Raw genomic sequence first — 24415 nt, forward strand, 5'->3', positions numbered from 1 at the left:
ATCTCTTGCCAACGGTGTTATCAAAGCTATCCAAGACTTCAACTCAGCACTGTCTTGGCTATTTGCATACCACTATCCTGCTCGCTCCTCCACTCCGTCTTGCCCTGTTCGTCAGCTATGGACCGTGCAAGCCATCCAACAGCTCAGCCGATCCCTGTGTCGACATTGCCACCACTGGTACGAAGCCTGCTTTCCTTCACTTCTGGCCACCTACAAGGATTCCCCTTCCACTGGTCTCATGCCACCAAGTACAGCTATTGCACTAAACTCTTCTCATCTTTCTGTTCTCACTTGTGTAAACTAGCCAGGACTCTCCCGTCCCTTTTGCCCAACCCTTAAGCCGGCTCTTCTAAATCTCAGATAACTGCTTTGCCTGCTACTTCTCATTCTAAATGTCCAAAAAAAGACACACTCTGACTGCCCTCCCCACTCTTCCATCCCCTCATTAGCCCCACTTTCTCCTGTGCACCCTCTCGCCTTTTTCCTGCCACCTCAGCTGATCCTCAGACTGCCCCATCATTTCCGTGGTCCCAATGAATCCTTCCCACCACTGATGGTCAAGGAAATGGCACCCCCAACCAACGTTCCCTCTAAGCTGTGCGCATGTGCGCTTGCCCAGCTTCCTTCTCGGTGCTGCACAGAAGTTTTTAGCAGCGCACACAGACAATTCTCCCCTATTTAAAAAGATTTAATAAGGCACAAGCCACAGTAATTACCTGAAATGTTCTTTCTCTTAAAATAAGTAATAATCTTGATATTCTGCTCATTTGCACTACACAACTATGCAAGGGTGACCGTAAGCACCTAAAATCTCTAACAGCAAAATACACACAAGAGGTTAAAAACTAATAAGAAGAACTGGCTGCATGAACAGAAGAATCTAACCACCCATTAACCAAATAACGTTCCCTCGCACCCATGACTCCTAAACTTGACTCTACCACACTTTTACCTTATGACTCTAACTTCTGCCCCAGAACACATTAAGTTACTACCAAACAACCTTGACTCTTCCTCTCTTGGCTCTGCGAAAGGTTAGCAGACGTGTACCTACATCCACTTGTTTTATGTTTGTTTTAATATGAATAATGTTCTCGTGCCAGCATTTCTGTTACTCATTGGCCCTCATTACGACCCTGGCGGAGATCCATGGTGCAATTTGCACCATGGTCCATGGCGCAGAGCTGCCAACTCCGCCATGGGGGTTGGCGGACTTACCGCCCCATTCCGACCTTGGCGGGGCGGTAAGTCCCCAATCCCCATTTACCCTTCCCCATTCCCATTTTTGCCCCATAGGGCATAATGGGAGTGGGGAAGGCGTTAATTACGCCACCGTAAATTACGGTGGCGTAATTAACGAGAGGTCCCGTAGCGCCATGGATTTTTCCGCCCGGAAAATTCGGGCGTAAAAATCACCATGGCGCTACGGAAAGTCGTAATCTGGCGGAGAGGTACGCCATGCATTACGCTAGCGTAAACCCCTCTCCGCCAGGGTCGTAATGAGGGCCATTGTGTTTTACCAAAAACGTCACCCACACTATACAATCGAACTGCTAGCTCAAATATCGGATGACAGTAAGTAAGCAGGCTACTTGGATGTGTAACGTTATCCCATACTTCCTCTTCTTTGTACATATGTCACGCAAGTGCTTTGAAGCTGTCCCCTTGCAAATTAACGCATTATTAAAATCAAATATTACTTTGCCCTCTTAGGATTTTGAGAAGAAAAATGTGATGCTCAGCGTCTCCTACTTTAGCATCACTAACACTACCCTATAAGGGTATCAGGTAATAAAATTGAGGCAAAAATGCTGTGGTTTGACCCGGTAAAGGTGTACCCCATTATACCATTTAAGGGTTGCAGGGGTGTCCCCCGATCCCCTTAAATTGTACAGTGGGTCAGGGGTTTGCAGGGGTGTCCCCCGCATCCTTTACATGATTGTGGCAGCAAAACAACAGCATTTTTGCCACAATATTTTGTATTCACAGCCATTTTTGCCACAATTTTAAGACATAGAACCCCTATAAGTGGAGAGCCACATTGCAATATCATTTACTTTTCCTACAATGGATAATGGGTATGGACTATGCCTGGGATTACTTGTCCATAGTATCACGGCACCGGATATTCAGACAGGACAATGTTTTTCACACAATCTGCATCGTTTCCAAGTGTTCAGAGTTCCTTTGGGCATAGACCTTCACACATTATATGGTAACTTGCTGCTATACAAAAATGGTTTCACTGAGCACTGCGTCATCCGACTTAATGATATAAGGGTGAGGTATGCGGCAAACAATCTTGTATGCACTGCAAAATATTTGTGTACATGCAGAGTCATGACATTCTTAAATTGCACATAATATGTTGAGGCATTAAATATGCCTTGCTTACAAGGTATTGTGGGTCTGCAAATATCCCAGTGAGTGTTCACTACTACAATCCCTCACTTTTTACAGTGCTCTGTCCACTAGTATTAGAGGATAGCACAGCGCCCGGGGAAGGGTATTGGCAGAAGAGGACAGGTCATCACTCCTTGTGGTTGATGAACAAAGCAGCACTTTTAAAAACCTAGTCATACGTTTTGGCAGTACACTGAAGGAAATGTGTTGCTTGTTTGCTAAAGGATAGGAAAGTCTACTACCCGTCTAGACAACAGCACCTTATTTTTCTTTCTATGCTCAGCTGCTGAGGGCTTTACAAAATAACCATGTGTTATGTGTATCGTCTGTAGCATCCCCCTCCATTTTATTTAACTGATAACAAAGAATTACAGAAGAGGGATCCATAGTTACTGAAGAAGGCACTCAATCAGTTGCATCTCTGATGAATTGATGCTATTAACTTAAAAGGCATATACATTCTTCAGCAGGGCTCCATAATAAACCACAGTAAGGCTCTTGTTTAATTTTGTCCAGGCTGTGGTGCAGAAGGGTGGGAAAAACTATGGACTTTATTATGTTCACTGTCATTTGACGTCCTATGTCAGGGCTCTAATTTTATTTTGCTCCCTACTTGGAGTCAAATGATTTTTCAGAGAGTAAAAAAGTAATTAGCTTTGTCATTAGGGATACTTTCTGTTTATTAAAAGATATTCTTCCCCTTAAAATTCCTCTTGAGCTCGGGCATTAATATTAGATTTCCTTCCTATGCCAGAGCTTTACTGGTCACTAATTCGAAAAAATATCAGTGGAGCTTTGTGGGTTGAAACAACAATATTTTCATTGTTTCTCGTTTCCCGTTTTTGTTAGGCACATTTTCATTTTTTAGGGTGTAAAAATTGATGGTGCGTATGTCTCTTAGCTGTAGGCTGGTGTTATAATACCCACAGAAGAACGTAATGTGGATAGTAAGCAGAGGCACAGGAATTTATGATCACCATATTCTGAGATGCAGTCATTCTGATGTAATCATCATCCTTCCACAAATGATTAGAAGCATGTTCTCCCGGCCCTTGAATTATTTCATTAAAGTGGCACTTGAACTCCTATCAGCATGTTTTCGACACATTTCTTTTAATTACCATTAATCCATCGGCAAATTTTGTATTCTGTCTGAATTTCTTGACAGCCACATCAGTTCTGCCAAGAGATTTTTGTGTTTTGTAGTACTCATGAGTGATTTTCCAGTGGCATAAAAGGTTTGCAAGGTACTGTGGCAGATGTTGAAGTCTTGGACTGGTTGATGATTTTTCTGTATAATTACATATGCCATATTTTATTTAAGCCTATGTGTTTGGAAAAAGTGTTGTAAGATTTGTCATGAATTGCAGTGGCTGGGAAGAGGAAATTCCTTTTCAAACTCTCTTTTGCGACTGTAGTTCATTAAATACACATGCTCACAAAGTGGCTTACCTCATTAGCCAGTTGCGCACATGAAAAATAATGTGCGCACAACAGCCAACCAGTTCCGCACATAGAGAAAAATAATAAGAGGGAACATTGCCCCCAACCTTGCCCTATATATCTCCTCTGTTGACCTGTCACTTTTCTCAGGGATCTTTCCAGCCTGCTCCAGTGTGGCAACCACCATACATATAATGGACATCATAATCATCATGATGCAATCCACAACTGATCTTACTGTGCAGCCTATACCCGTCTCCATACCATCTACAACCATCTCCATATACTGCATTAGTCTTGAAGCATGTAGTGTTAAACCACATCACAACCAATCTGAAGGACAACAGATCCAATGACCCCACCCAATCTGGTTTATGCGCCAGACAGTCCAGGGGAAAGGTCTTCATTGATGACTTTATCTGGCAGTCCATTCTGTCTGATTTCATCTTGATTTGTCAGCTGCTTGTGATGCAGGTGACCCCTCCGTCTCCATCAAGCTCTCCCAACTCCAGGAGACTGCCCTTACCTGGATCATCTCCTACCTGGACGATTGCTCCGTCTTCATCCTCTGGAACAGTGACCTCACTGCCTGTACTTGTCTCCCAGTGAGTGTCCCCTAAATGTTTGGCCATTTGTCTGTTGCTCTTTACAATGCGCGTGCTTGCGCGGGCACTCTCTCTCTCTCTCTCTCTCTCTCTCTCTGTCTGTCTCTCTCTCTCTCTCTCTCTCTAACACACACAGACACATTTTAAAGCATAGAGGGTGCCATAGACATACCAGACTCAACTTAAAATCAATGCAGCCAGGCCTTACTGACAATTGACCTATCTTTGGAGACTCTTCTCAGTTTTAATGCAGTCTATGGGGCAGAAGCATCCATAAAAGATGGGCCTTGTCACTACTATGAGCCATTCGAATTTGGACACTCGTATTACTGACTTTGAAGTTGTGACTCTAGAACAGTCTCCGGAAGACTCACCATCATGTCCTTTGAGCTCCTGGGATCACTGGTGTTAGACCTCTGAGTGTGATACTGCCTCGGGTATTCTCACCTGTAGCACCACTGGCGACACTGATATTGATGCACCTGTCATTCTCTGAAGGCATCTTAACGAGACTCACCTGAGAATCCAGTCAGGTCCATGGCCTTCAGGTTGGTAGCTTTGATGATTGTTGCTGTGAGCCGGCCGGCCGTGGGGAGGTAACAGAGAGAGAAGTTGATTTCCCCAAGGTCAGCCTTTTCCTGGTGGATGAAAGAAGACAGGAATGGGATCATTGATGTGTACATGACAAGCACTTCCATTCAAAGTGTTACAAGTACAATCTTTCAGCTGTGTCTGGCATTCCTTAAGTTCTTACCTTCAGAGCTCTTTTGTCTTTCAATCCCTTGCATGGGAGACATTAGAAGGAAAAGGGCTGCCTTCACGACCCAAAAAGGAGTCCATCACAAATCATAAGATAGTCAATGATGGTCACATGTGATTTCATCGAATCCAAAATAACTAATCGAATTACAACTAATACCAAAATAACGAATTCCAAAATAAAAAAATCATTTTTTTGGAAATCCTGCTCTTTTTTGTTCCTAATACTTTTCCCCACCACCAAAACCACTATTCCCAATCCTAACCCCTTTTTTTAGTTTTTTTTTTCCAAATTCGTTATTTTGGAATTCGTTATTTTGAATTTGTTGTAATTGGATTAGTTATTTTGTGATTCGATATAATCACTGCATACCGTCAACGACTTGGGCTTTAGAAAGACAGCTTCTATGGGGCCTTGTAGCGGGAGAGGGGCACTGTAAGAAAAAGCTGCCATCTACATCCTTTGAAAAGGGGAAAGGGCATATGCAGGGCATTCTCAGGTGGAAAGGTAAACTAGTGGAGACTGTGGAGTTGGGGAGTGTGCGCTAAACGTAATGGTTGCAGTCTAGAGGACATCTGCAGGGTAATATGACAGAGGAAGGGAATGCTCCAATTGTAGCAGAGAGAGGGCTTATTCAAGACTTTTGGCGGTAAATAGCTAGTGGACATTGCAGTGGATAGAGGACATCTAAGGGCATTTAGAGAGCATAGATTGAGGGCATTCACCCGTTGTAGCCGGAAGATGGCATTCACTCATTGCAGACCTTGATAAATAGAAATCTGTGAGGAGAATATTGAGGTGCAGCAGGGCTGCACATTAGAAAAATAAATGCCAAGAGACGGTGGCCTCAGCAGCTGCAAGAGCATTCGGGTGTTTGTGGCCCTGGGCACACTATTGTTAGTGGGCAACATAAGATGAAGGGAGCTGGGAGGTGTTTCGTGCTTAGAAAGGGCTTCGTCAGGACTCGGAACAAGGCTGAGGGTGGGTTGACCGCAGGGGTCGAAGTGTAAGAAAAGATGTAGTGTAACTATGTTCCCTGCTGGACTTTCCCTGCTCCCCACAAACCCCATTGCCACGCCCCCTCCCACGCACAATCCAAACCCCCAAACACACACACCTGCTGTTTAAGGGAACTTTCAGTGCAGTGCACTGAAAGTGCAAGTTTCAACTTCTTCCTACACTTGTATTTTAAAACGAAACCAGAAAGGTTTCTTTTTAAAATGAAGGTATAGGAATAGTAAAACTTAATTTTAAAAAAAGTAGAGGAGCACCGCTCCCAACCACCCCGCCTCTTCGAACACTGGTTGACTGTGGAATGAAGTCACTCTCAGATACGAGGACAAATAGGGGAGGGGCAGTATCTCGCACTCGTCCAGTCAACAGCCCTTTTCATAAGTTCCGATGCATCAACACAGGACACCTCACCCTGTCACCCCACCACCACAATGGGGAGACAAAAGTATCTAAAATGTCGACAAAGAGATTTTCAAGTGTGAAACACGTGCCTGCACTATTTTTCTTATGTTGCTCACCAACAATAAATAGTGTCTGTCTTGGGATTTATTGTTCCGGAATGACGTCATTTAATCGCAGGATGTTTTTTCGTGGGGTTTTTTCCCACGGATTTTCTTTCGAAAAAACTCATCGATTTTTTTTGGGGGGGTTAAAAAAATTATATAAATTGGGTGTGGGTGTACGGGAATTTGAAAAAAAAAATAAAGGGGATGGGGGTTTGATGAGTTTTTTCAAAAAAAAATCCACGGTAAAAAACCCAGCAAAAAACATCCCGCGATGAAATGACATGGAACCATTGTTGCAAGGGTGTGACTGTGCTGCAACTGTGTACACTACCCAGAAATCTCTAAACTGTCACCAGGCTGAGTGCGTCACAAACCCAAGCCGCATCCACTGCCCTGAAACTCTTGACCTCCTATGAAGACCGCATGGCTTAGGCCAGGCTCGGATTGGGCTCTAGGGCGATAGAGCAATGCCGGAAATGCATGCCCAACATGCTGGGGTGGGTCATCTTCTGGGTGAAAGTGTGCCAGGCTGATGAGCTAATTTACTGTCCAGCTAGTAGTTTTGACCAGTGTTACTGATCAAATATTCCTTAAAATGCCCAATTAGCAACACATTTGAACAGAAGTTGTGTACTACTCAAACAGCCCACCATAAAGCGTATGAACTGCTATTTGTGACTGTGGGTTGGTGCCCGAAACGATTTTATGGCCCGGTCCAGCCCTGGCCAGCCTTGGCTAAGTGTCTTCAGCCATCCTGGCCAGTAAAACACCCTGATAAATAGATGCTGGGGGGGGAGGAGAAGATGATCATGGCGTGGCCTGCCGGAGGGTAATGACGCGTAATCGTGTACATTAATGAAGCCGGCTTAATGCTGTGCAAAATGCAGGAACAATCTGACACCAAAGGGACTGCATCTGATTGGGCAGGAATCACATCTGCCAGCACAAAATCCCACATGAAAAAAATCACTCATGCATCCCAGTAACATGCAAAATTGCAAAGATGATGCAAGCTTGATGAGCCTGCAAATGAAATGAACCAGGAAACACTAAGTACATGACATGCTCTGTTCAAATAGGTTTGTGACGGTCCTGGACCCAACCACCATATCAATGCAACCCTTTGAATGTGCCTGACATAAAGTGAAGCACTTTGAGGGTCGCATTTCCATAAAAGGGTGCGGCGGGAGGGACGGGGCTTGTCAAAAAGATCCTAGGCGAGATCAGGCGGATTTCTTAACCTTTAAATGTAGTTATGCATTCAAATAATATCCAGCTATGGATTTGATCTCAAAATAAGACAGGGGACCCCAGTCCTCATGTCAAAATTAGATTTGTTGAGTGAGCAGATGCGCCAAGAAGATGGCCAATTGTCCAGTCCAGGCACAGAAGAACTGAACTGAACAATGAACTTGTCATAGGTAACATAACCCCAGAGAGGAAACATTAGGCCCAGCTCTTTAGGCGTTTCTAGAAGGTGGCTAAGGGGACTATAGCCCCAATTCTTTTGGTTGTAGCCCTGGATAAAAGCTCAAGGACTACAACCAAAAAGGTAGCTAGCCCAGAGTCCCAATTAGCATAGCCCCAGATATTTTCCAAACCTACCAACACCCGGGAACTGCCAGACTTTCAATAATAAGCATACTTTTTTTGCCAGATTCCTGCCAGATTCCTCCAACTCCTAAGTGCTGTAAGAACAGTTTTAGCTGTTACCTCATTGACCACACTCAATTCATCAACATCAGAAGAATGGAGGGCGGAGTCAGCCATGTCGGGGAATTCAAACTTGCCAAATTTCCAGTGGGGCAGATGTGATAGGACAGCTTTTAACTGGCGAGCTCTCCACCAATACCTTTATAGGAAACATGTCACCTTTGTGACTTGCTGTAGCTATAGAGGGCCTCACCAGCACAACTCTTTGAACAAATCGAAGGCCAATGGGATAACTACTTAGTTTAGGTTGCATCACAATAAGAGTATATAGTTGGAATAAATAGAGAAATATATATATTCAAACATACAAAACTCAACTATAATGGATTCATGTTAAAGGCAAAACCAAATGAAAACTTAAAAAAAAAAATACATTAGTTGTAATGAAGGAGTGTGTTTGGTTGAGTTGACCAGAAAGGAGGGGTATTTTGGTACATAAAGAACACGATGATCTCAGGGGAGCCTAAAATCTACGAAGATGCCGCGACCAAGATGAAGAATTCAAAATCAAGGACGTTAATTCACCAAAACGCCAGTGGCAGCAGAAGTGATGTGACACACTCAATGACGTCACACAAAGTGATGTCATATGACCTTGCTATGGTTCCAATGCAGTCATAACTCAGTCTCATTCAGCTTCAGGCATTCTAGAATAAAATAAGATTCACACATCAAGGAAGCAGATAAACACTTTTAAACTGACACTCATTTTTAATGATGTCATTATACTGAGCCTATGCTTGGATGAATTGATGGTAACACTTTGGCATTCATAATAATCCATTACTCACATAGTGCTTTCGCCAAAGCACTTTACATAAAACCCTCATATATAAAAATGCATGTTACCCGGTAACAGAAATAAAAAATAATTTGTCAACCTCAGAAGAATAATAGGTTGAGTAGACCTTGCTGGGAGTCATACCCATAACCTGCAGCTCACTCATAGATCCTTGCAGTGAGCATTTAACCCGCAGAGCTATCTTACCAGCTATTTCTCCTTAAATGTGCATACCACAGCATTTCAGAATGCATTGGCTCTGGGGGGCTACATTTCTTAATAGCATAACACTTAGAATGACAGTGCTTAGAAGTAGGAGGAACATGTCATGGCCCACTAGTAAACCTGGTAAAAGTAATGTTATATTTGGTTTAAAAAGCAATGGAGGGAACAGGAGAGGGTTTTAGTTATAAATCCTTATAAACGTTTCTTTTTAATTGCACAATTAAATAAACAACATACAGTGCCGCAAATGGATAACTCAGCAAGTTAAAAGCTCAGCTCTGACATGTGGCAGGCTGCACTTTACAAGTTCATAATTCAACAGATCTGAATGAGCCCTTCACTGTTTTGATGTTGATAAATTGCTATTACATTTCAAAGTAATAACCCCTATTTTCACAGAGCTTAGAAGCAGGAGGAATACATAAAAGTATAATATCAACTTTTTTACCTGGATATGAGAAAATCTAGGCCACAGTAATGTCAAAACACAGAGTATTTTGGGTTACAATGATATGCTACAGAAACATGAAACAATCAAGTTGTCTCTAAATAATAGGCTCTGAGTCTGGAGCATTAGTGTGTCGGCCTATATAGACAAACACTAATCTCCAGCTGCACCATTCAAATACAACACATTAGAGAAAGCTACATTTCACGGGATGATTTCCAAAATTAAAGAGGGCTCATGATATAGGTTGCATGGGAGTCACAAGGGGTTGCAGCTGCAACCCCTTGCCACCCCCAAATTATGTCCATGGTCCTAATATGAGCACATATATAGAAGGTTTATATATATTACTGAGAAAGTGCACACACGAGATTGAAATCTGCCCATAATCTGGTGAAACAATGGAGAGTGCAGCCAACCTGTATTCACCCATTTGGCCACATCCATTTCAATTAAATGTCATTTCACTGCAAGGCCACCTGACGGACAATCCACGCATTTTGTTAAATGGAAGAAAAAATAAAAGAAGCTTCTTAGAATTAAAAAGGGAAATATTTAAATAATCAATAATAAGGGGGGTACAGAATACAAATGGTAAACAAAGAAGTAACAAAGATGATAAGAAACATGAAGTAAATGGAAGAGATATAGAGGCCAGTATGGGGAAAAATGGGGTTTACCCTCATGTTGTAATGAGGAAAAGTGAAGACTATAACTAAATAATAAAAGAAAAACTCAACATTTGGTGAGATGGCTTCTGGTGAAAAGGCCCAAACATATTTAAGTGAGATGGCTTGCATTGAGTTGTGCTTGAGGTACGATGGCTGGCATTGAGTGTGGTGAGATAGCGGGCATTGAGTTGGCCTTAAGCTGCTATGGCTTGCATTGAGTTGGGCTTCAGGAGAAACGGCTGGCCTTGAGTTGGGACTGAGGTGAGATGACTTGCATTGATTTGGGCTTGAGGTGAGGTGACTGACATTGAGTTGGGCTTAAGCTTATATGGCTTTGATTGCGCTTGGCTTGAGGTAAGATGGCTAGCGTTGAGTGAAGTGAGATTTCTGGCATTGAATTGAGCTTAATCTGACATGGCTTGCATAGAGTCGGGCATCAGGAGATACAGCTGGCATTGAGTTGGGCTTAAGCTAAGATGTTTTGCATTGAGTTGGGCTTCAGGAGAGACAGCTGGAATTGAGTTGGAATTGAGGTGAGATGGGTTCATTGAATTGGGTTTAAGCTTATATGGCTTTGATTGAGCTTGGCTTGAGGTAAAATGGCTAGAGTTGAGTTGAGCCTAAGCTGACATGGCTTGAGTTGAATTGGGCTTGAGAAAACAGACAGCCAGCATTGCCAGTTGGGCTTGTGTTGAGATGGCTTGAGTTGGGTTTCAGGTTAAATGACTGCGATCGAGTTGGCCTTGAAGTGATATGTCTTACATTGAGTTGGGCCTGAAGTGAAATGACTGACATTGAGTTGGCCTGGAGATGAGGTGGCTTGCATTGAATTGGGCTTCAGGTGATATGGCTTGCACTGAGTTGTATTGAGGTGAAATGGCTGGCATTGAGGTAAGCTTCAGGTGAGGTAACTTGCATTGAGTTGAGCTTGAAGTGAGGTGGCTTGCATCGAGATGGGCTTGAGGTGAGGTGGCTTGCACTAAGGTGGGCTTGAGGTGGGATGAGTGCCATTGAGTTAGGCTTGAGGTGATATGGCTGGCTTAGGATTGGTTTGCGGTAAGGCAGCTTTGGGCTTGAGGCAAGGTGGTCTGTATTGAGTTGGGCTTGAGGTGAGATGGCTGGCACTGAGTTGGGCTTGAGGTGAGGTAGCTTGCATTCAGCTGGCCCTGAGGTGAGGTTGTTTGCATTGGGTAGGGCTTGAGTTGAGATGGCTGGCACTGAGTTGGGCTTGTGGTGAGGTAACTTGCATTCAGATGGGCTTGAGATGAGGTGGTTTGCATTGAGTTGGGCTTCCAGTTTGAGGCTGGCATTGAGATGTTAGTGATCTGAGGAAGCAGCATTGATTGCAGGTAATTGCAGCCTTAAGCAACAGTGAAGAATCAACCACTGAGGCACCAGTGGTCCAGGGATGAATATCGGTTTCTAAACCATCAATCAGCCCCACACCTCTAGTACACCAGAAGGGAGCTAAACAGATTGGAAACACAAGCCAATTATAAACCTCCTTGTCCAATTTCTGGTTCACATACTCTCTGCACTTCCCACCTAGGAGGCTTGCTGCAGAGCCTAGCAGGGCATGCTGTATGCTGGCTGGTTACTGGTCCTGGAGATGCTAGGGGTCCTCTGGATTCAATATCTCCCACTGTTCCCTGGGAGATGTTTGGGGGAAGGATCTTGCTTCCTTCTTGGACGCTCTGGCCTTCCTTCACTGGTGGAAGCTATAAGGCAGGCTGTACATTCAGCCAGGGTCCAAATGAATTCTTCTTGTTACTCCTTGCAAAGTCTTCAGATGATCTGTTAAGAGAGGGGTTCAGCCCTCTTTTTAAGCCAAATGGGCCCCAGTAATTGGTGCAGGCTAAGTCTACCTTAATGAACCAATTCTTGGTCTCCACCAACAATCTTCTGTTATGCGTGAGATCATCACCTGAGTTCTTTGCAAAAGGAAAGGTAAAGGGGTGAAACATGTACTACTAAGTCCCACCCATCTTCGTGTCTGTAGTGGATCAAAGGGTTCCTCTGGTTAATTGAGCTCTCTGTGGTACCTGATCAAAGCGCAGGTCTCCCTAGAAGTTGTGGCGAGAACAGACGTTCTGTCTCCATCAAATCAGATACTCCTACCCTCTGAAAGGCGGTCTCCCTGCGGGGGTTGCCTACTGTAAACAGTTGTCCCGGACATGACAGTTCACAGCCCTTGACTGGGTGGCAGCAGACTTCAGGTTGACACTGATACATATCAAAAAGGTGTTGGGTTTCCTGTCCCCTTTGTCAGCTCTGCGACCAGGACTCTCGTAGGCCTGCTTCAATTAACACCACCAGGGCGGACAAAAGATACGGCGGCTCCATGGAGCCTTTGTCAGTTAATGAGGATGGCCATGGCAGGAGGAAGGTTTTGCCTTCCGCCTTCTTGAGATGCTTTGATATAACTGTGGCTGTGACATTCCAACTGAACATGACAGGAGGACTGCGCCTGTAGGCTGTGTCCGCCAGAGTACACATGACTATGGGTTTGTTGTGCGGCGAGCATAGGAAAATGTGTGTAAATTAGCCCCACACATTTTCCAGTGGTTGATCTTCCAAATTCCATTTCATTACAAAATTTCAAAAAAGCCCAGGCAAGTGCACCGGTGTGGATTGTGAAATTCGTCACTGCAACACTACTTGTCAACTGGCGCTGGGGCGGACTGTAGTAATGCATCCACTTGAGGGATTGTTTGACCTCATGCTCACAGGTTTCAATTCCTCAATTCCTGCAGGTCCACTCATTCCTTCAGTCTTCTGGGAAGGATATAATGAGTCCAACTGAGCTGGATAACGACATCTGCTACCTGTCTATGTGACCAAGAGACCATGGTGGGGGAGAAGGTACGCTCCACATATACACCTGTCATTTTACTTCATTCTCGAGAGCCCCGATCTGTGTTAAGAATGTAGAGTCTCATTGTGAGCATGGGGGTAACATTAAAGACAAGTCAGATTTTAAAGAGCTCCGGTTATTAAAATACCACTGTCAGTTGGGACCGTAGGCGATATTTCAGGCAATGGATCAATAGAAAGTATTTTCCATGCAACCTGGGCTCTAAGTTTTGGATGCTATCCCAGCTCATAATTAGGTGGTATTTAAAAATAGTAGACATTTAAAAGGATTTATGTGATTTTTTTGGGGGAAAAAAATAAATGCTGAGGTCGAAAATTCCAAATATTTGTTTTTGGTTTTCGCACATTTCAATACACTTCAATACACGGGAGACCCCCGCAGCCGCCTCCCCATACTCCCTTTACAGTATTTATTTCCCTCACCCACCCCCCACTCATACATGCATTGACATGCCAATTTCGAAATAATGGAGTGATATCCATCTAATGCTGACACCAGGGCCTATGATGAAGGCAAAGTCGAATCAGCCAAGAGCAGGTCGGGCTCCAGCATGCAGTCCCCTCGCATTTATGTGTAGACTCCACCGGCTGAGCGCCCCTGAAGCAGATGGCTGTGCCAGTTCAGTTTAGTTTTAGTTTTCTTTATTAATAGCGTTTACAAAGCTCAGAACATATGCCGCGGTTGCTGCACTTTCATGGCGCCCACAGAAAACTAACAAAACATTTCATTACAGGAGAGGGAAACGCAGTCATTAAAATCATGCATGTGCACAAAACTAAGAAATATGTAGAATAACATGACGGTCTAGCAGCCGTGCATGTAAGAGAAAAAGTATTTTGGAAGAGAGGACGTCTGTCTATTAAGCCCCAGCTGATCCAGTGAAACTCCACGTGTGTGGGGCCAAAACCCAGCAGAGCCCAGGAGGCGGAGTCATCTTTTAAGGGATAATGGACACAGCCTTCCTGAAGCAGAAGATTGTCTGTGAGGCACGTGTACCGTATTTAAAGTGGTTGAAGCAAACCCGAAAACAATTGATAATTACGATCAACAACCCAAGATACTTCTAAGCTGGGTCATTCATAGATTCAATAGATTCACAATTGGGTCAGGGCTTAGATGAAAGTCCCTGACCTAAATCTTATCGAGATGGTCTGGCTGCACCCCAAGGATTGTTTGAAGAGTGCTCCCACAACCAAAAACAAAGACCGAGCTAGTGGATGGGGAACAAATGTTTTGGGCAATAGCACATTCTAAAGACGATTGCTTTTAGGCAGTTGGATATGTGAATAAAGTGCTTATAGTGCTCATTAATTTAAACAAGGCAGTGAGCCTGAACCCCTATGACTGTGCCTATGACTATGGCACAATACCTACCCGTCCCTCTGCCTTTGACTTGCCAGGGCTACTGCTTCAATGAGGATAGAGAGGTTTTGCTGCAGAAGATTTAGTCAAATTCGATTAATCGATTTTTTTTAAATGAATTTGGCCACAAATGTTTGTGAGTTTGGGTTCAGGGGAACCAATACGTTTGTGTGTTTATGGGGTGGGTTGGGGTGTCTCCCCCGGCATCGGTTTACGGCAAAATCTACCACAGAAACATTTGGTCAAATGAAATTCGTTAACATCTTTTCCACAAAATCACATGTATAAAATGGTGAACATTTCATTCTCATCATATGATTTGCCACATAAATAAGATACAATAAATAAAACATTGTTTTGACTCTTCAGTCAATGGTAATGTGCCAAACTGTGCTTCCATTGGTTATGACTAGGCTTTCCTGTTTTCAGTGAAATCTGATAAGCACCGGAAAAACACCCCGGAAGAAAAAGTGCCTCCTAGGTTTAAACTGAAAAACACTGTTTCCCTTTCCCCAGTGGTGCCTTAGCATGAGCAGGGATGGGAGGAAGTTTGGAGTTAAAGGGGTGCTGGATAGGGGGCTTGCCAGACAATAGATAAAGGGCCCTACTCCCCCATGTATGCTTCCCCTTCTGTCCCCTGACCTTATTCAAAAACACAGCACATTCAATGTTACATCGTTTTGATTGTGATAAAAAATATTTGGATGTGGTCAGAGCTATTTTGAGGAATTATAGACACATTTGAGCCATTTTTATGGTTGCTGATTCACGTCTTAAAATTGGCTAAAATTCCTACAAATAGCCCTTGACCACTGACAAATATTTGTATTTACAAAAAATTGTTTAACATGGATTTTTCAGTGTCTGTTTTTGGTCAGATACCCTCTGTGTAAGTGTATTTGTCTGGAGGAGAGCTGAAAAGTGTCTGCTGTCTAGAAAGCTCTGTGAGGCTTCCATGTACGAGGTTTGCATGAGGTCACGGTGTCCCGGTCACCTCCCAATCTCATGTGGCTCTCTATAGCACCTGCACCCAGCAGCCCATCAGAAGCTGCAGGCCCCTTAATTGCTGCTTAGCACTTTCTTTCTTAAAGGAAAATAAATGATGGCTCATTTAAGGGATTAATGTGGGTGGACAGCGTAACTTGAGGGTGGACATAACCCCTTGATTTTTTTTGAGGTTGGCAAGCTAGATCAAGTATTTGGCTACCAGGATTTTACCCAGGTTATGTTCCCAGTGCAGACGCTTACCCACAAGGAAACAAGCACTTGTCTTGTATTGGGATTTTGTTTTCCAGGGAATGTTTCACTACATTTTGCTGGGTTTAAAAGGTGAGCACCTTTAATATGTTGCCAGTATATTTATTGGAACATTTCCTCTCAGGTTATTCTTCTGGTGTTCATTACTTTTTTTTTAAAGTCCAATGCTCTTTTGTCTTGCACACTTTCTTCTAAGGGGAGCGTCAATTGAACTACATTTGTATATATCACTTTAAAATATGTTCACTTACTGTGCGTATATGCATGGGTGCCAGCTTTTAATTTTCGCTATGAGGACAACAGTTCCCACACAGAGTGAAGCAAGAGAGCCATGCTCATCCCGAGTAAAAACAACACTTTACAGCACATGTTGCAACAGGAATAGGAAAAAAGCCATATGATTTACAGGAAGGTATGAACATATTACATCTCAGCAACAATCATCTAACCTGCTGAGTTGCCTTTGCATAATTCTGCTATAGGATCTCCTGATATTCCCACACCCGGCAAACAGTTTTGGCCTGCTCATCCCTCCAATTAAGCCTTAGGTGATACATTAATGAGACTCCCTTCTCATTTTGTAGAGAACAGCACTTGATAAACAGTTATTATCTGTTTGGAGTTTAATTATTTTTAAAAATAATCCTGATTTCCGCCAAAGTGAGTGCTCCCGCCCCAAATCCTTTTATCATGCTATGCCTTATCTGCTAAAATTAGAAGTCTGTACAATGTGGAAAGGCCGTTTTCAAAGTCTTCATGGGAAGAAATAAAAGGGCAAGGATGGTCAAAGAGTCCCTGGAAAAAGTAGTGCATCATTTTCTACACTAATTTTTACTTGTAGAAATGTTATATATTACTGGATTAACACATTCATTTTTATCCTCCAGAAAGTGTTCATAACATCTTGCTCTACTTATGCACATAATGAAACAAAAAAAGAATATATGTGTGTTTATGCTGGAAAAAACAGATATTCACGATTTTTTGAAGTGGGCAAATGGGAAAACACTGATAAACACAGATTCTGGCACTTTCTGAAAACACTGAAAAATCACCCTCGGAAGTAAAAAAGAATAAACCCCTAAAACAGGAAACCCTAGATGACATATCCCTTTCTACCCATGCATCCTCTCTTTGGCACAGAACAAGAGGGCACATGTCACCAATTGTATACGGTAAAAACAACTTCCCATCAACTTACAACTTACACCCTATAGTTTCATACGTGGAAGCATGCCCCATTCCATTCTGGAGCAACAAGCAGTACTTTACATCTGCCCGTTTTAGATGAAGTACTAAGGGTATTAGAATGCACAAAATGTATAGTTCAGGCCCTCTCAGCACTAGATACATTCCGCTGGAATGTTTCCATCAGGGCAGTGAGAGGTGTTCAGAGCTTCCTCACCCACATTCTGCACTTTCTGAAAGCCTTGCGTTTGCCAGGCTGGTGTCTCGATGGTATTGACCACAGCCTTTGGGAATACATGAGCAGTGGTTATCAACATTTGAGCCATCCTTGATCCACTGCAAAAAGCTCTTCTTCCTACTTCAACAAGTCCATTCACATTGGATGATATCCCCAATTTAAAGAAGCAACACAATTACTTCTGTGGGGGTATCTGTGAAACAATACAACTGTGTGAATCGCATGGTACAGTACTGGACAGCAAGATGGCACACAGATGCATTAAAGTGACATGCAGTATACGAGGGTCGAGTTGCCCATACGGGTCTCCCCATACAGCACTTGATAACTGTCTCCATGATCTGGGCCCGATTCATAGAAAAGTGAAAATTTGTCCTGCAAGGCCGCACGCCGAGAACGACACTGTGCAAGCCTGCGAGCAGAATAAAAAATGTGCGCCCACGTATTCATTGAATTTTCTGCATAAAGCAAATGTATATGAAAGTCGCGCCTGGAACGCTCCCAACATGCCCCCACGCAAAGCAAAAATCTCCAGAACAGCCATCTTTGCATGCTCCCCCGGGTGTGAATAGATGCACCCTTCAAACAATGCGTTAGGTCTGCATATCGAGGATCCTCCGCGGGGCCCACCATAACTGTTACCGGCACCCCAACAACATGCGTACGATGTATCATAACTCAGGTAAAACCATTCCTGCACCACACTAAACTACGTACGCGCACCCCTAAGTCTGATCAGGTCCCGGCTGCTAAATCAGACACACAAACCCACCTCAGGACTGTGATTCCTATGCGCAAGTGTACTTATGCCTGCCTACAGGTGGCCGGCGAGATGGAGGGATTTGCATGGGCATTTCACAGGCGAGAGGTTGTGCTGCCTCATCCATGAATACGCATTGTCATGCACATTTCTGGGCATGCTATGGACTGCATGCAGCCAGTTCCTCATAACGCCCACTTTTTCCCTTGTGCTTCTCATTTTCCGAGCTCAGCCCCCTACTCCGCCGTCTGCTAGTTGTCTATCGCAAGACACTCGACCACTCGCAGAGATGTGCTGAGCCTGCAAAGTCCTCACAAGTTACGAAAAAGTGCCACGCAGTCTATCTCATGAATAGACGAATGGGGTTTCGCATGCAGATTGGTGCGCAAATCCGGTATTCTAGGCACAAATCATTCCATGAATCGGGCCCTCTGTCTTCAATGATGACACTGTATGGCTTCAAACACCACCTCTAGACTAGAAATCTGGACATCAGGTGTTAAGAACCTACTGTTTATATTCAGCAAGATGTATTTACTGCAAAGTTCTTTGCTGTAATGAAGCCCTTATTTTGTATCTTGTCAAATGAATGAACTAGGAAAAGAATGGGGAAAAGGTTAGAGGAGAGTGCGGGTGATGAAGCTAGAATCCAGAGCCCATGGCCATCTGCTTCTCAGGGCAGGCGTTATCTCCTCTAATCCACCAAAGCTCTGTCTGTGAGGTGCACTTTAGCGCTTATGTTTCTCAGAACGCGGCAGTAATGTGCACAGAACATGTGTGTGTGCACGCATGATGACCCCTTTACATGACATGGAGCCACCTAGTGGCAGCATGGTGCCTTACGTGTTTTGGTGCTAAATACGTGTCAACATACTATTTCGGGAGAGAAAAAAGTAGTGTGTCCTAATTGCAATTTCAAGTGAAGTAATGGAAGTCTGCACCCAAAAATATGTATTTCATGATAATGTTTATTTAACATATGGGCTGATGTGGTTCTCATGGAACACTTTCTGCCTACGGTGTATACAGAATAATTTTCTGATGCGTTAAGCGGGGGAACTACTGGAGAAAATGGTCTCGGTTACTGAGGCCCTGGGATGTGCTGGAAAAAGGGATTTTAAAGAAATGAATGAGCGCCATATTGGTTGGCTGAGGACTGTACTTCTCAGATCCCCAGTGCTCATCCATGACAAGCATGAATAACTCGTTCAGTCCTCATTTTTTCTTGTTCGCATTTTTGGAATGGCGGCACCATCTTTGTAAAGGGAAAAGCAAAACTACAAATCCCAGCAAGCAAAGGGGAAGAAAAAAAAACCTGGATAAACTAGAAATAATTCTAGACGTGAACTCTGCGTTACATCGTCCCCCGAAAATAAATGGCAAGCTACATATCAGAATAATTGCAGCAGAGTGTATGACAAATGCAAACTGTCTAAGCTGCAAAGATACAAGGAAGGCAGACATTCAATAAGTCTAGGGTGACCATTTTTGAGTGTGCTGCTGCTTATTGAATTTCAAACTCGAATTACATTTGGTTAATCATTTTTGACTGCAATCATTGTTTCAGGATAACATGGTGTGCAATTAAAAACATGCATTGTCCATGAAACGCAGCCCAGCACAGAGTCTGCCAGTGCCCTTCATTGCGGCAGCAGTTTACCCGAGCTTGAAGGGCAGAGCAGAAGGTAGGGCTGTGCAAATTGCCACCGCACTCCTGTAGGCCAATTCACCAAGGTTTGTGTCCGGATGCGACCCGCCCATCCTTTTACAGCTAACGCCACTGCTATCCAACATGCATTTACACCCCTTTGAAAGCGATGCAAACAGATTGTCCTTCTGCCAGTTTGCAATTCCCCGTGACAGCCCTTGAATGCACGGAATGAGGAAGGGAAATCCAAGCACTCATGTGGGTGTCAGGGGGAAGGAATACATTACATCTAGGTGGGCTCATCTAGCACCAATGATTCGTGGAATTTTTCGCACTGTGCAAAGTGACTTTTCAATGGTGCAAAGTGACTTTGCACTGCCAGCAAACACCCTGGTTCCTGCAACTGTGCAAAGTATATTTTTGCAGTGCAAAGTCACTTTCCACCGCAAAAATACACTTTGCACTGCTCTAGCAGGATTCATGGAACTGTCCAAAGTGTATTTTTGCAGTGCAACGTGACTTTGCACTGCAAAAATACACTTTGCACATTTCCATGACTGCAAAAATACGCTTTGCACAGTTCCGTGAATCAGGGTGTTTGTTGGCAGTGCAAAGTCACTTTGCACCAGTGAAAAGTCACTTTGCACAGTACGAGAAATTCCATGAATCAGGTTGGGATGCTGAGAATTTGCTCTGCTGTCTGATCTGTAGAGGAGCAGCTGCATGCCTCTGCAGGAAACCCTTCCCCCCACCTCCCATATGTTGGAAGCCTGAGATCGTGCCATGTTTGACCCCGTGCCAATACCACAAGGTATGTTCGAAAGAAGATACCCATTGAGACAACCCTATCGACTGTATCCCTGAAGGGATGACAATTTGAGGTAGGTACTCCCTGAAGGAATAACAAAAAAGAACAAAGCAATAAGCCTGTCACATCATAAGAGAGTATGAACGGTGTCTCAGGATACTGGCTGAAGAGGATGTATGGATCCTACAGGAACTAATGACGAAGTAAAGAATCAAGTGAATTTTTAAATATGAAAAAGAAGATTACACGTGCACAAAGTGCTGCAGAGAATCAACTGTTCAATAATTGTACAGATGCTGAAACGCAAGTAGACTGAGTTATCATAGAAGATGACTTTAAGTAGTGAATTGTATGCAGGCGAAGCCGCCATTGTGTAGAAGTTGGACATCAGTATCATGAACTTTAGTAAGCCAGGACCCATGAAGAGGGAAGAAGAAAAACAATGTTGCAGCAAGAATAAGCTGAATCGTGGAGCCGCATGGCGAGGTTGGTTGGCCTGGAATCAAGATTGAAGCAGCCAAGGTCGGCTATCTATTCTGGAAAGGAGAGAACGTGCAAGGATGAATCATCTCTTGTTAAAGTGCAAAGAAAGAACACCAAGAGTGCCAAGTTTAATTCATTTAAGACATTTAAAACCTACAAAATGGACCAAATCATGGTCTCATGTCACGTGAGCCAAGCATGAAAATAGAGTTTGAACTTGGAGTCCTAGAACACGATAGTGAGTGCCCGCACGGCCATGTATTCCCAGAGACAAGGATACTTTGCAAGGCCAAGTTCAAAGCCAATCAGAAGGCTTGGGTGATGAGAGATGCTGTCCTAATTGGGTGGGGAGGTAGAGTAAGGCCATCTTTTTGCACCTGGATTTGGGCTTACGTGCTGCTAAGTGAACCGAATGTTCCAGACATGGCACACGTGTGCCAACCAATTGCAGTGGTCCATATAACGTAGGACCCTATAGTTTGAAAACCAATGAGAAACTGTGTATCTAATGTTTCTGAAGATTACATGTTTTAGAGGTAGGCATATATTGTCCGTCTGACAGTGGGAAGCCAATTACAATCCTAGTTCCTATAGATAATATCCTTACATGTTCCCCTTAATCCAATCTCAATCCCTAGTTGGTTTTTCATTATTTGCCATGTAGTATGATGTCACCTCTGTCGTATTTTGTATATATAATCTTCATTTTGTGAAGAGATTGTTGAGAGACATTGAGCGTACATCTGTTGATGTTCGTTGTAACTCCCTGTTTTAGATAATTGTTAATAAAACAGTACTTTGCCATCTTCCTAAATTGGTTCGCTTATTTGGACTGAGTTATTCTGTGTGAACCCATCCATTGCATGCACGTTCCTAAAGTGTCCTAAGCTCAGATCCTTCCTTAAAAGTACAGTTCACCATTGTGAATTGGGTCACCTGCACATTTCACAAAATTCAGCATTTCAGAAAAGGCCAAATGATGCATATTTGTAAGCCCAGTGTTTGGAGAACATGGTCCTCCATGTCTCAGATGCAAGGCAAAAGCTCAGAGTACAGTTATAACCTAAAAAGTAATGGCAATGTCACTTTCATTCCAGGCCTTATACACCGAACAATCTCAGGCTCACAGAGCAATTGTGACAAGAAATGAATCGAAGGAAAACCTCTACTGTCTCTTCCTGGGAAACCGCCATACTCATAGGGGTAGATTAGTCATCTGAGTAGGGGAGGTATTACTCTTGGCGACTATCACCATCTTAAACTGACACTTTACTCTTTAATTAGAAATATTGGGGATGATCATAGAGGTGCTCCTAAAAAGTTGTGCCTGTAAAATGTTTAACTCTACTTTGAATGTGGTGCAGTGTGCTCTACAGACTACGGTACTTGCCTCTGTTAGTTGCCAAGATGGCGATAACTGCGCGAAAGCAATCCGGATGCGAACCCGGAAATGCTAATGTATTTCAGGGGCAATCATTTCAAGTTGGAAGCTGCTAGCCATGTGTAAAAAGATCGTCTGCCCTCTCAATTGATCGCTGGCCTTCATCACATGATGCTGTACCCGTCGAGAGTCGAATATCACTTGCCAGTGCAAATGGCAAGGCTTGAAATGTTGCATTTCCTACTTTTTGATGGTTTGGCTACTGCTTTAGCTCTTAGATCTAAGCCAGACACCTGTCTCCCCTCTGGCTCCTCGCTCCTAATAATGTATTTTGTGGCTTTCCTTTCTGTAACAGCACTATCTGCCTCACAAATGCCAAAACTGTGCTGACTTCCTTCCTCCAGCGAAAACGTCCATAAGACATAATTCGATCTACATCGACTCGGTATTTGACCAGAGTGTTGGTTCAGAAAGCAGACTATCTGACCCTCTGTCCAGAAGATAGCCAAGCATTAATAATGCCTCCAGCGTGCCCTCCCTCGGCTTTCGTGCAGGAGTTTGGATCTATGGCCAAATGTCATAGCTAATCCTCCTTGATAACCACGGGGTCAACTATTTAACGTTCTGCTCGTGCTCACAGGGCCAGATTCGTGGAATTTCATGCACATGCAAGGTCATTTTTGCAGTGCAAAATTACTTTGCACTGACTTTGCACTGGACAAATACACTTTGCACAGTTCTATGAATCAGAGTTTGTGTCAGCAGTGCAAAGTCACTTTTCAGCAGTGCAAAGCCACTTTGAACCGTGCAAAAAATTCCATGAATCTGCCCGTTAATCGCTTCATAGTCGCAGACAGAGGCGTAGGAGACACATAAAATTTGAGGGGACAGGGGACACCTTGGGGACTTTGCTACAGACACAAACCACAGAGTAAAATGATTAACCACAGTGTGTTTTGGTAAATCCAACAGCACATTTAATGTCCATTCAATTAGAAGAGTATGCCCAAAAGATTGCCAACACGTGTTTCGACCAATTTGGTCCTTTTCAAGGCAAGGCCAACTGACCACACAACTATATACAAAACAAACAGTGTGGAGATATAAACCAAACAAAAGAAGAAAGGAAAAGGGTGTGGAAAGATATAGTACATTAAAATAAGGATTAGATAATGAAAATATATATATACACATAATTCACATAACATTGGTACATTTGTAATGCAAACATAATCAGCAATAGTTCATTAAAAACATATAGTTCAAAACAAAAGAGATATAAGGATGGGGGGACAAAAAATATATATAACAAAACATTAGTATCCTATAAGAGTCCATACTGAGTAGCTAAGACAAATATTCCTGTGAGGTTAGTAGAAAACAACAAACATGTTATACACTCTACAGTAATTTTATACTGAGAGCCTAACATTAGAGAGAGGATGAGTAATACCTTGGTCAATATAGACTAAATCCAATTATTATGAGCTTGCAGCATTATTGGGGTGCCCAAGTGACCTCCTAGATTGAAACCTCAAAGGTATCCCAATGTGGAAAAGGCCTGGGATAGAAACCCAGAGTATACATATGAGGTGAGTTGAGGGTGAGACTTCCACTAGGGATTGGCTGGGGATAATCACCGAATAGTTCTGTGTTGTCAGGGAAAATCACATTCAGTCACCAGTCAGCCTAGTGGTGTCAAATCAGGGTGCTTGTAGTCATTATACAAGGTGCTGCAATCAAACGGTGCCTGGGGTCATTATATGAAAATAAAAGAGGAGAAAAAGAGACTAATAAAAATATTTGCAAAACACCCGAGGTGTAGAATGGTGATATGCTGAATATA

The 24415-nt window shown here is 43.3% G+C and overlaps 1 protein-coding gene across 4 annotated transcripts in view; it reads right to left on the bottom strand.

Annotated features, from left to right (window-relative positions):
• SYT3 (synaptotagmin 3) overlaps positions 1-24415 on the bottom strand; it is an 835659-nt gene that overhangs the window by 87939 nt on the left and 723305 nt on the right. For all 4 annotated transcript variants that reach the window (XM_069605085.1, XM_069605103.1, XM_069605091.1 and 1 more), the window contains exon 8: positions 4969-5089. In XM_069605085.1, the coding sequence (XP_069461186.1) occupies positions 4969-5089 (121 nt within the window). The remainder of the gene's footprint in view (positions 1-4968; positions 5090-24415) is intronic.

Source organism: Ambystoma mexicanum, chromosome 1p (assembly GCF_040938575.1).
Source record: "Ambystoma mexicanum isolate Mex_15411 chromosome 1p, UKY_AmexF1_1, whole genome shotgun sequence".
Lineage (NCBI taxonomy): Eukaryota > Metazoa > Chordata > Amphibia > Caudata > Ambystomatidae > Ambystoma > Ambystoma mexicanum.